Raw genomic sequence first — 13,628 nt, 5'->3', positions numbered from 1 at the left:
CCTGGGCAAATGTTCCATCGTCATTGCATTCTGGGATAAAAATGGATTCCTGTGGCCTTTTGGCATGTTCCAGAGCCTGAATCCGCTCAGTCCGACATTTTGTCTGGCCCTCTTCTGCAATACAAATACAAATGGGTCTAATTAAACACTTAATGTACAATGATTGCTTTAATATTTTAGTACATAAGGACAGTGATGCAATGGGAATGTCATTTGATTCTTAAATAATTTTTGGAAAAATATACCCTTGAATTCACTATATGTTGCTTTGGAAAGAAATGTCTAGGAAATTAATAAATTGAATCAATCATAAGGCATGTTACTAAATAATCATGTGAAACTTCATATAGAGTAACACAAACACACTCCCACACTTTTTCACCAGGGAACTCCAATGACCTTTCCAGTTGTTCACGATTACATGAAAGGAATTTTAAATACAATTTAGAGAAATTTCACTCACAAATACCAACTAGATTTTATAGTGGAGATAACATTTATTTTATCCCTGCTGATTTTGTAAGTTTGCCCACTTAAAAAGAAATGAAGGGTCCTTCATTTTTTTTGTTAGGTTTATTTTAATGGATAGAGACAGAATATCAACCAAAAACCAAAATACCCTACCAACCAGTAAGAATTCTGGCTCCCCACAAATTGGTTATGTGCCCATGTGGAACACAGACTTGCCGCTTTAAGAAGTTACTCATAATATCAGCTCACTAGGTGTATAAGACATCTGTCCACACAATCTGTACCTTCCATTCCACCTCTCCTACCACCATAGGCACACCAAAGAGCTGCCAAAGGATGTCAAAGGCAAGATTTTAGATCTGCACAAAGCTTGAATGGGCTACAAGACCATCAGCAAGAAGCTTGGTGAGAAGGAGACAACTGGTGGTGCAGTCTGGAGCTCTGTGCAAGATCTTACCTCTTGGGTAAGGATGATCATGAGAAAGGTGAGGGATCAGTCCAGAACTACATGGGAGGAGCTTGTTAATGATCTTGAGGCAGTTGGGACCACGCTCACCAAGCAAACCATTGGTAACACACTACGCTGCAATGGAGCGTAGTGTGTTACCCACAAGATCCCCCTGCTCTAGAAGGCACATGTACAGGCCCATCTAAAGTTTGCCAGTGAACATCTAAATAATCCAGAGAAGGCTTGGGAGAAATGTATTACAGGTGCATCTTAATAAATTTGAATGTTGTGGAAAAGTTCATTTATTTCAGTAATTCAAATCAAATTTGAAATAAATTCAATACACACAGACTGAATCTTTATTTGACTCTAACTTTATCACTCAATATTCTAATTCTATTCTTAAAAAATCTAACTACCTTTCTAATCTTTTTGTATTCTATTTTTCTTTTCATTTATTATGCAATTATATATATGTGTGTATGTGTAAAGACCTCTAACTAGCTTGCTCTGTTCTTTTTTTTTTTATTCTGTTTTCTTTTTATTTATTATATTATTTAAAATCCCATGCTACGTGTACTGTGTTAACCTAACTGAGACTTGTTATAGCACTTATATATCATTGCTCTTTTTGTTGTTTTTGATTGCTTCCACTGTCTTCATCTGTAAGTCGCTTTGGATAAAAGTATCTGCTAAATGAATAAATGTAAGTAGTTTAAGTCTTTGGTTCTTGTAATTGTAATGATTTTGGCTCACATTTAACTAAAACCCACCAATACACAATCTCAACAAATTAGAACATGGTGATAAGCCGATCAGCTAATCAACTTAATTAAAACACCTGCAAAGGTTTCCTGAGCCAACTTGAGTTGAATTACTGAAATAAATTAACTTTTTCACAACAATCTAATTTATTGAGATGCACCTGTAACTTGACTTACTGTTTTTGGAGGGAGAAAAATGCTGACTATGACCCCAAGAACACCATCCCTATAGTCAAGCACAGAGGTGGAAACATTATGCTTTTGGGTTGTTTTTCTGTTAAGGGTACAGGGCGATTTAACAGCATTGAATGGCAAACTGATGGGGTCATGTACTGGAAAATCTTGGACAAATACCTCTTTCCCTCAGCCAGAATACTGAAGATGGTTCCTGGATGGGTCTTCCAGGATGACAATGACCTAAAACATACCACCAAGGCAACAAAGAAAAGGCTCAAGAAGAAGCACATTAAGGTCGTGGAGTGGCCTAGCCGGTCTCCAGACCTCAAACCTATATAAAAAATATAAAAAAAATATGTGGCGGGAGCTGTAGACTTAGAATTGACAAACGACAACCAAGAAGACTTAAGGATTTAGAGAGGCTCTTTAAAGAGGAGTGGAGCAAGACCCCACCTGATATGTGTGCAAACCTAGATCAACTACAAAAAAAAAATAAAAAATAAAATACTCCTACCTCTGTGCTTGCCAACAAGGGTTTCTGAACCAAGTACTAAGTCATGTCTTGCTTGTGGAATAAATATGTATTTCACTCACTGAAATGCAAATCAATTTCTAACTTTTATATAATGTGTTTTTTGTTGTTGTTTTTTCTGGATTTATTTGGTCTCTATACCATTCCCATGACCTTTTAAATATTTAATCAATGTTTGTGAGCATTCCAGACTTGAAAATCACAAATAATAGCTTGATATTTCCATGACCACTGAAATTCTGAAAACAATTGATTGAAGAATTACTGAAGATTGGATTATTGGAAAATCCATCTTATTAAACAGCCTCTGAAAGAAACCTCATCACTTGTGGTAAGAAGTGTATCGTGATGATTCTCAATCTTGATCTAAGGATGGAAACTATTAGGTTTGAAATGTCAAAGCTGAGTGTCGTGTTCCAGCATGTAAGCACTTGGACATTTTGTATGAACACAAAGAGTATTTAGTCATTATAAGACAAATAAACAACCCTTACAAGTTGGACCTCAGTGCCGGACTGCTCCCAAGATGTGGGGAAGCTAAAAACCACCTAATAAATTTCACACTTTTATCTTATAAGCTATTCACAGTTCGGTTGCAATATACTTTCAGATACATGTGAATATATGAATTAGGACAGACAGCAGCAAATCAAGCAAACCGATAGCAAATCTGCCCTGCATGTCTGAGAGCAAATGCTGCCAAATCATCCATGATGCAGAAATAAGAAACACCTGTTGTATCTGTGAAGTCTGGGACCGATCAGCTAAAAAAGGCAGGTGGGCTGCAATCACCCCCAAAAACACAAGATGTATGGACATGTAAAGAAAAACCAAACTCCAAATGAATCAATTATTATACTGACCATTTTAAGAAACAGTAAATGTACTTATGTATCCAAATAATGCCAACTGCCAAATGTACATGTTTTTATAGAACAAAATATGCAATAATTTTGGTAATTGGCCAGCATTGTTAGTCTGCAGACCTAAGAAGCCTGACTTTCCATTAATTTTCAATTTCAATTTACTAATACTGTTTTGCTGAAGAAGTTTTAAGTGTATACTGTATATTAACTTTAAACTCAGTAAATTATGCTTTTAACCAAATCTCTGTTCAGCTGCACGCAACCTAAATTATTTAAAGGGAGCATGTTAATAGAAATTAATTTCTTTCTTTTTTCAACCCTAAAAACAGTGATGATTCCTGCCACTTTTAACTGACAGTTTTACACAATCCAAGTCTAAGAAATTCATGATGCAGGCTGACCTTGACATAAAGCCAGTCAATCTGTCTTTGAGCATGTGGACCCAGCCTGCAATAACTTACATGCATACCAGCGGGCATACGTGCATTCTTGGTAGTTTGCTCTAATGCTCCAGGGACTGCATATTCTCTCTAGACTGACACGCACACAGATGTATTCTGCTGCCTTGATTTGAGATCAGCCACCATCATGCCTACACATTAATGATAAAACTGCATAACGATTTGAAAAGGAAAGCCGGTGATGAATGTGAGGCCAAAAGTGCCAGTGCAGTTTAAAAACATAAAAGTTAAAAGTATAAATAAAAATTGTTTATTCATAGATGTTAATATTACTTAAAAAATGTAAAAAATCGTATACAGTACACTCACACGAGATAAAGAATCCAGTCACATCAGTATCAACTCCATGTAAAATAAAAAAACTGACTCGATGAATACTAATGTCTCAGTTACGTATGGTCCCTGAAGGAGGGAATGGAGACGTCATGTCGGTGGCCGACAATATTGGGATATCGCTTAAACTAAATGAGCCAATGCACCTTAGCATGCAATTATTGCATCCAACTGCCGCTGATCACAGCATGAGTATAAGAAGGCAGCAGTTGCAATGCATACCAGGTTTACACTGAGGAGTCGACCCAGGGGCTCAGCAGTGGTACAGCATCCGTGGGGATGGGACATGAAGGAGGGAACGAGGATTACCATGCGTAACCGAGACATTCCCTTTCAGTCAGTCACTCTCGATGTCACGTCAAAGCACTGCTTCACTGGGTGAGATTGGATAACAGTGGGAAAACGTACCCATTCTGCTTGAAACAGGGACACTGCGAAAGCCCCATCCTTCCCGAAGGAGTTTTCGGGAGCAAATACACATATAGCATCCGTTTAGGTGTATATGGAGAAATTTGAGGTGATTAAAACGCTCTTGGGAAGGCAGAAGTCTGCCGGGGAAACATGGGATCTGAGGCTATACCATGGACTATATGCATACGAGTACCACTTAGGTCAAGTCAAGTCAAGTCACCTTTATTTATATAGCGCTATAAACAAAATACATTGCGTCAAAGCAACTCAAGGCAGACTTATACATTTTTGTGTTTCTTTAGAAATAATGAATGGACAAATGGAGTCTTTAAACGCCTCTTATGTAAAGTTATTCGCTATTTACACCAACATGAATGGGAGTTAATGGAACGCTAACAGCAGGTGGAGGTCCGCTCACCAATGGCGGCGCCCAGGGATAATTCAATAAAATATGAAACCCTGCCCCCCTTGTGAAGGCGCGATACTCATTTCAAATGTCAATCAACTGAAACGAATTAGGTGAGAACCAATGAGCATTGGATTTCAGTGTCATAAACCATGTCGTAACGTTTCTCGAAGGTGGCACACTGGTGCTATTTTCAAATTCGAATCCTAACGACTGCGGGCTTTGACTGTGACGGTCGCTGTTGCTGAGAGTTAAGTTGAAGATCGATTGATAACGGGCTGAATTTGGATCTGTTCCTTGCAAACATATGAATTCTAAAGATTTAGAGTGCAGCAAACAAATAAAATTGATGTGATTTGTAATTTTATGGTGTGCTTTGGTGTATCTTATGGTTGTATTGTCAGTCACTGCATAGGAGAAAATCGCACAGCAAAATATAAAAAAATTATTAAACAATTTCAGAAATGTTATTCATTTTAAGGTTTCACAGGGTAGTGTCATTTTAACATTATTTAATCCCTCGAAATGAGTTTGCAGCACGAACAGAAATGTTATTTCCTTTTAAGTAGATGTGTAAACTGCTTTCAATTAATTCAACTAAAAACATGTATTGTTATGACAATTGAATACAACAGATTTAAATCATTAAAGGCACAATTTTAATATCAATACATGGGAATTCATAAACATTCACACTTTACGTTAGTTGATTTAAATTTTTTAGCTGTTAATACATAAGTATTTGTACGTTTTAGTGCTATAAATACGTCAAAGTTGTACGTTTTTGTGTGTATGAAACGTAAGTAAATGTATGTGTGGTAGAACCACACTAAACGTAAAAATAAATGCGTATTCTTATGAGATCACATTGGTGAAACAGTCTGAGGCCACACCCCCGCGCTAATGGTACAGCCCACAGCGCAAATTGTAAAATTGTAAGATATATATATATATATATATATATATATATATATATATATATAAATTGTTACGATTTTATTTAGCAAATTTAGCAAAAGTAAAATTGAGAGGCAGTGTTCATTTATGAAGTAGTTGAAAAATTGAATGTTTGGTTTCATTTTTGCATTTGCTCCACGTGGTCTGAGAATTGAATTGTGAAGCATTACACAGACCCATTAAATCCATCATTCTCACCTCATAACCTCATAACTCATAACCACTACAGACAAGTAACATTTGTGTTTCTTTTTTTTTGTGATAGTGCAGACTTTTGCATTTGACAAAAATATTACTTTTTAAATAAACAACAAACAAGCAAGCCCAGGCCAGATGAGAAACAGTAACGGAAAAGTAACGTAACGCATTGCTTTACATAAAAAGTAACACAACTTTCCCCAACACTGCTCCAAAGCACTGCTCCTTTGAAGGCACAGTAGGCCTACGGAATTAAGCAAATTGGGAAGCATTCACAGGGTGCAAAGTTGGTGGAATCGTGTGTGCATATAGGTTTTCATACCTTTTATACCGGTCAACTCTTTGACCTCTGAAACAAGTGTGGGTGCAGGAAGAGGCTGATCTATCCTCACCCAGTTTTTACCTGAAATTGTAAAAATAAAAAAAATAAAAAATGCATATTGTGTGACACAACTACTCAAAGAATGGACTAGTTTATGGCAACTCATATTTTCGTTTTGTAATTTTTCTCCCTTTGAAAAAGGTATTTTATTCTGTTATGTGCTTTCATTTTGAAGTTCTCGTTACTAGTTGCTGCTGTCTTGTTCATTGTTTCATGTTCTTCATGTTTCTGTTTCCCGTATTAGTTGTTTTTAGCATTGCTTTTAGTGATGACGAAGTGTTCTGACCCAGTGAAGCTTTCAACACAACTGTAGTGGAAATAGGTTAATCGAAGCTATTCAACACAGTTTTTGTTGTGACCATCTAGTAGTCATAAAAATTATTATTATTATTTTTTTTTTTTTTTATACACACTTAGGAGCTTCCGTGTTGAGCGTATCAAAACACTAACTGCATTTGAATATGCCTTATTCTTTACTATATAGTAGACCGAAAGAGCGGTATGCCCAAAATACATAGTACTACAAAACAGTAGAAGAAAAATACCCAGGTGATCTACTTCCAGCACATCCAATGAACACTTTACTATCTCATGAGGCCACAAGAGAGGAGTGATGTTAATGATTTAAGTCAGATAGCAATGCCAACATGCATCACAATAATACTACACACATTCATACTACATACAATGTTCCTTATCGCATATAATACCCAGTCAAACAGTGTGTGATTATGGATTAGGCAAGGTTTCTTTCAAGATTAGTTTTCTTGACAGGAAGGAAAATGAATCTGTGAGGAATAGAAGTGCATTGTGTTAAATGGACTGTACTGACAACACTTCTTCCCAAAATACTTTCAGTAGACAAACAATCCATAAGAAAAGTTTTAAAGTTGTGATTGTAGTGCATACCATTGTAAAGACTTAGAATATTCAAACACAACAAGCACTGCATAAAGGGATAGTTCACCAAAACATTTCTCAAGTTGTTCCAGTTATGACAGAATTTAAATTTTTGGGTGAACTGTCCATTTAATGATTGAAAATGCATGTGATAATATGGCTTATTTTATTATTAATATTAATTCATTTATTTTTAAGAAACTATACAATGTCCACTTTAATTTCAATATGTCCCATTTGTTTACAGAAATTCTCACCCTGATGTCCACTGACCTTTGCATCGGCCCCTGTGGGCGAGGGTGAGCGTGCGGTCCTTGCATTTCGCCCTCTCCAGGTCACAGTTGGTATCATAACTGTGTCCGTCTGACCCACACACAGGCTTGCCGTGACTCCTGGAGCATGCAGGGGAACATGGACTCTCTCTGTCTCCTATTAGAAACTGCAAACACATGTACACATATATGAAGTAAATTTAAATAGAGCACTGAGGGCATGACAGTGTAATAAGGCATAGGGAACTTGAAAGAAGACCCTGACTAGACTCTAATTAGTGTGCTATAAATTAAACAGAGCTACTGAGCTGAGCTGCAGCTCGATGAGTTTCACAGGTTTGTGGAGCAGGCAGACTCAGATTGCTTAGTGCAATTTCCATGGATCAATCAATCAATCTATCTATCTATCTATCTATCTATCTATCTATCTATCTATCTATCTATCTATCTATCTATCTATCTATCTGTCTATCTGTCTGTCTGTCTGTCTGTCTGTCTGTCTGTCTGTATGTCTGTCTGTCTGTCTGTCTATCACACCTGTTTTAATTTTGTTTTGAATCAGAATCAGGATCAGAAAGAGCTTTATTGCCAATTATGCTTGCTCATACAAGGAATTTGTTTTAGTGACATAAGCTTCCAGTACACAGAGACAACAACAGCACACAGACAAAATAATAATAAAAATAAATAAATAATCATAATTCAAATATAAAGACAAATATAATAATAATAAAAAAAAAAAAATAGTATGAACAGTTGTGCTATAGCTGATAAATAGAACAGAATAGAGTGAGATGCAGGGATGCACTGGGATGGAGATGGTAACAAATAAATATAAGGATGTTGCACATTTTATTGCATAAGTGGGGAACATTTAACTGTTCATGATTATTTATTCATCTCTTTATTTGACATGGACATACAATTACATTGGACGAACCATATGCATTGGTTTTAGTGTTATAGCATGAATGCTAATTTTCAACACCTGTCCACGAGAGGCTTTACAATAAGGAAGAAAATACAATAACAAGACTAATAACAAAAGTGATAACAACAATACCAAAAATAAATAAATAAAAAAATACAGCAAAGCATCAGAATCAGAAAGTATCTTAGTTGTAGGTTATACATGCGAGCACTGTTGTTTAGTTTTTAGCCATTTTTTCAGACCTCTGTTAATCAGTTCATGACATACATATCAACTAGTATTTAATTTTTCTTCTAATGTGAGAGAATTAAATAATTTATATTAATAATTAAATAATCTTATTTCACACACACAAATACACACATGTGTGTGTGTGTGTGTGTGTGTGTGTGTGTGTGACAAAAGAATATAATTATTTAATTCTCTCTCACACATAAGAACAAAAATTAAATACTAATTGAGCAATAGCCATTAATGGTATGTTCTTTTCTTTTTCCTTATTGTTTTTGTAATGCAACCAGCCGTTTCAAATATACAAAAATTTAAAATATTTCCACAATTTAAAAAAAAAAACATTTTTCCATATAGAATAAACTGTCTACAACTCTTTTATACCAGTGTCTTTGTTCATTAAGCTACATTATGTGTTTTGTACTGTAGCATTTTCACAGTTCTTTACCGTTAAAATCACAGTCATTTATATTCTGGTCAGTGACCTATTACAATACAAACTGATAAATTATTATGATTTAAACTGTAAAAAACTGTAAAAATGGGTAACACTTAATATTACGGTTACATATATTAGTTGCTTATTACTAATAAATATGACTTTTCTCTAAATAAATTCTTAATTTTCTGCTAATTAATAGTGAGTAAGGTAGTTGTTAAGTTTAGGTATTCGGTAGGATTAGGGATGTAGAATAAGGTCATGTAGAATAAGGCATTAATATGTGCTCAATTAGCACTAATACATGGCTAATATTCTAGTAATATACAGGCTAATAAGCAAATAATAGATGTAACCGTAAAACAAAGTATTATCTATAGTTAATGTGATTTTACAGTAAAATACTTTTTAAAATACAGTTTTTGGAAGTGAAAAAGAAAAAGTCATTGTATAATTGACAGGGACAGACCGTAAATTCACACTGTCAGAATTCCCTGCAGTTGTATTTAAATAATATATTTCTTCTTAGATTTCAGTTGTGTACATTAGGGTTTAATCTTATATCTAATGTTGTTAAATTAAAGTTTATTGCATTATCTCAGTATCATGTGTGTCAACATGCTGGGGTTTAGTGTCTGCGTGAATGACACTGTGCACCTTCTATAAGTATTGCCCTCCTCAGCTCGTAGAAAAGCTGATGAGCTTCGGTTCATCAAATTACTCTCTTATCACCACCAGTTTGGTTCAGAACAGATATTAGTACTTCAGTATGTTGGTTTATTAACATTACATCAGTGAATGAAATACAGTATTTTATTGTGAATTTAAGTCTGTAAACATATAATAAACATAACAGATGAGAAAAAATTACAAGAGGGTCTGGCTGCAGACTTGCACTTGAACTGTCAGACTTGCATTCTCAGATTTGCACTCTCAGACACTTGCACTTCCGCTAGCGAATTATTATTATTATTATTATTATTATTATTATTTTTACTTTTTGTTTGAATTTCCCAACATTTTATAACAGTAGCCAGGTGGCGAAGACAAGAAAAAAATAAACTAAATTACAATGTCACTTGCAATCGCTACTTGCACTCTCTGGTACCTAGCTGTGACACTTGCAATCGACACAAATCGTGCATGTTGCCAATGGAGACAAGATTAAACGCAACGCGCAAAGTTTCGCATTAAGCATTTTTCCATATAGAATAAACTGTCTACAACTCGTTTATACCACTGTCTTTGTCCATTAAGCTACATTATGTGTTTTATTTATAATGATTTTCTATAGGAGGAAAACGTTATGTACAATTTAACGCACTGCGTTCTGTACTCGTTTGCTTGCCTGTATGGAGCTGATCCTTTTAAAATCACTTAATGCATTTCATAATGCACGTTCATATTTGCTGGTCTGTATATACGTTGAGTCAACGACAAGACATATAGGCTATGCCTGCTGAATTGTCTTTATCATCTTAGTCTGTTATTAGGCCACATTAAACGTTTGCATTGTGTTCATAGCCATCTGCTTGCCTTGTAGTACATTAAATAATAACTACATGTCGAATTTGGTCGTTTAATTGAACTTAACGTATCCTAATACATTATGCCATATTATGTGATTGTTTTTTTCTACAGGAGGAAAACGCTTAACGAAAGACTTTGTGCATTGCGTTCATATTCTGCTGTTCTGTGGCCACGGATTTGCCGGTCTTGTCTTTTTCTTGCAGGACCCTGTACATTATAGTAGTAGGCCACAGCGTCTTGTTTCCATTGGCAACATGCACGATTTGTGTTGATTGCAAGTGACGTCACAGGTAGCGGAGAGTGCAAGTAGCGATTGTAAGTGACATAATTTAGTTTTTTTTTTCTTGTCTTCACCACCTGGCTACTGTTGTAAAATGTTGAGAGATTCAAACAAAAACGTATAAATAAATAGACAAACAACAAAACGTTGCTTCAGGACTGAATCTCTTGAGTTGAGCAATCAAGAAAACGTAACCAAATGATGCCACTTATATAGTAAACATGAACTGAATCATTCTGAATGCCTGACAAACAAGACCCCCCCCCCCCACACCCCTTTCAGTATGGCATTATTAAATCTGTCTCCTTTACCATGTACTATATCCTGCTTATATAGTAATATACCAATACTATTAGTAGATTTTACTACATACCCAATGTAACCACAAATTCCTATATATTTATGTATGTATGTATGTATGTATGTATGTGTTCATACTGTATATATTTTTTGATTCTCACTTGGGTAAATAATCCAGCCCAAAACAGCCACGTTAAAAATTTATATCTAAGCAAATCTTTAGTGTTTTTTAAGATGGGCCAAAATAATCAGCAATATAAATTCTGCATTCAAATCAAGCTGTTAGAAAGGTGATTTAGAACTGTGTACACGTCCAGATGGTGAGTTGCCTATTTGTCAATTTTCTTTGAAGGAAACCAGGAAAAAGAAAGTAAAGGGAAAGGTTCCATAGTCAGGCAGTTGTAGTCTCATAATTCATCTTGACTACATGAATACTTCTATGATGTGCTCTGTCTGATGACATTTATTATGACAGAAGGCATAAAAGATTAATACTCAGTTTTCACAGGGTGAAATTTAAAGACTACTTACTTAAAAATTCTTAAAATATGTGTACATTTAAATAAGACTCATCAATGAAGTCTAACCTCATTGGTTATAATAATCCATCATTTGTTACATGATAAAGAGCTTCAGGACTTTCTGAGAAACATTTTCATTTCGTGTTGCAGAAGAAAGAAGAAAGAAAATCAAATATCATACAAGAAAATCAAAAAGCACTCTAAAATTCAACTGATTGCATTTAATATTATACATTTAAAATATAGAATAATACATTTTCATTTTGAATTAACATGGAATTTGTGTCCAAAAACATTAAATTACAGTCAACATAAGAAAGGGCTCTGAGAGGTTAACAACATAACAACTTAACTACTGACATGTACAGAGAACAAATTTATGTATCACCTTAGATTGAAAGCATACTGATCTGTGACTAGGTCTGTAAAATATGTGTTTAATTATAAAATATGAGCCTGAGTATTACTGTTTAACTGTATAACTGTAAGTTAGATGAATCACACACCTTCAGTCAGTTTGTGTTGGCAGAAGTTTAGTTAAGTATGGAACACAGAAGAAAACAGAAGCCTACACACCATAAAAACCTTCTGTCATTCTCACTTTCATAAATATATATTGTATATAATATATACAAAATATATATCATTGTATATACAATGAAGCCAGAAAGTATTGAGAGATTATGGGACACTTAAGTCACACATTTTACAAAAGCAATGCACTGAGAACAAAATATTAAAATGAATGAACAAGCTTTTGATCTTAAAACTCTAAAAAAAAAAAAAAAAAAAAACAGATGCAAGAACTTTCAGAACTAGCTTCAGTTTTTTTTTTTTTTTTTTGCAATTCTATTTAAAAAGTGGTCACAAGGTACTTTAAGTGGATATATGAAGTCAAATCCCTGATTGTGTTCCATTATTAATGTCTGATAAAGTTCTGGGCCCGGTTCCCCAAAACGTTCTTATCGCTAAGTAGTTCTTAACCTATTCCTTAACCTCTCTCTTAACCTTATGGCACGATTCCTGACACGTTCGTACACTAAGTATATCTTCTGTAAGTCATACTTTCATAAGGTTGGTCCGGACCATTCGTAAGCTCTCTCTTAGCGTTGTTTGAGCTTATGACACTACTGTACAGCAGTCTTTAGAAATCAGCGCAGCGAAGTACAAGTCAAACTATGGTATGTTGACAATGTTGTGGCTAAACAATGATTTTATGTTATTTTTTAAGACTCATAATAAATTATGTTCGCAATGGATACAGGCCTATTTATGAAGTTGACTTTATGTGGTATCAGAACTAATATGGTGGTAATTAGCATAGGCTTTTTCGTAAATGTAATTAAAGCGAATTGACAATCAATTTTTTGATAATTAAAATCTGGCAAACAATTTGGCTCTAAATGGCTAAGATCTATAAATGGGTAATCATGGTGGTGTCCAGTAAGCGACCAACTATGGCAGCGATCCAACGTGTCCTTGTATTGAATCAAAGACGGAGCCGGACGCGAACGCGGAGCTCATGTCAATTTTTTTATTCGGCAAAACTTAAGCCCTTTTGACATTTTTCCTGAAGTGGCTATATTTAAAAAAAGACCTGGGCTTGCCAGGCAAACGTGGCGGAATTTTGCATTAAGCCCTGAAGCCCAGCGCTACTTTTTTTTTTTCTTTTTTTTTTGCTACAGAGAGATTCATCGAGGTCGTGGGAGAGTGCTACGGCCTAATCAAGACCTCCGTGTGGAGGTGCGTCCACACTGTCACCAACACCCTTCAGCGCCATGCTGGGGATTGCATCCTGGTGGATGGCACATATCCCTA

At 35.2% G+C, this 13,628-nt stretch overlaps 1 protein-coding gene across 8 annotated transcripts in view; it reads right to left on the bottom strand.

Moving 5' to 3' along the window:
• Window positions 1-13,628, bottom strand: part of LOC127933408 (SPARC-related modular calcium-binding protein 1) — a 72,214-nt gene that overhangs the window by 43,062 nt on the left and 15,524 nt on the right. For 6 of the 8 annotated variants that reach the window (XM_052530401.1, XM_052530399.1, XM_052530400.1 and 3 more), the window contains exons 2-4: window positions 7,580-7,745; window positions 6,347-6,427; window positions 2-114 (exon numbers count right to left, since the gene is read on the bottom strand). In XM_052530401.1, the coding sequence (XP_052386361.1) occupies window positions 2-114; window positions 6,347-6,427; window positions 7,580-7,745 (360 nt within the window). The remainder of the gene's footprint in view (window position 1; window positions 115-6,346; window positions 6,428-7,579; window positions 7,746-13,628) is intronic. The other 2 variants (XM_052530406.1, XM_052530404.1) reach the window with 1 other exon arrangement.

The sequence above is a fragment of the Carassius gibelio genome, chromosome A17 (genome assembly GCF_023724105.1).
Source record: "Carassius gibelio isolate Cgi1373 ecotype wild population from Czech Republic chromosome A17, carGib1.2-hapl.c, whole genome shotgun sequence".
Taxonomy (NCBI): domain Eukaryota; kingdom Metazoa; phylum Chordata; class Actinopteri; order Cypriniformes; family Cyprinidae; genus Carassius; species Carassius gibelio.
The sequence above is the reverse complement of the archived record's forward strand: the minus strand, read 5'-3'. Positions and strand labels throughout refer to the sequence as shown.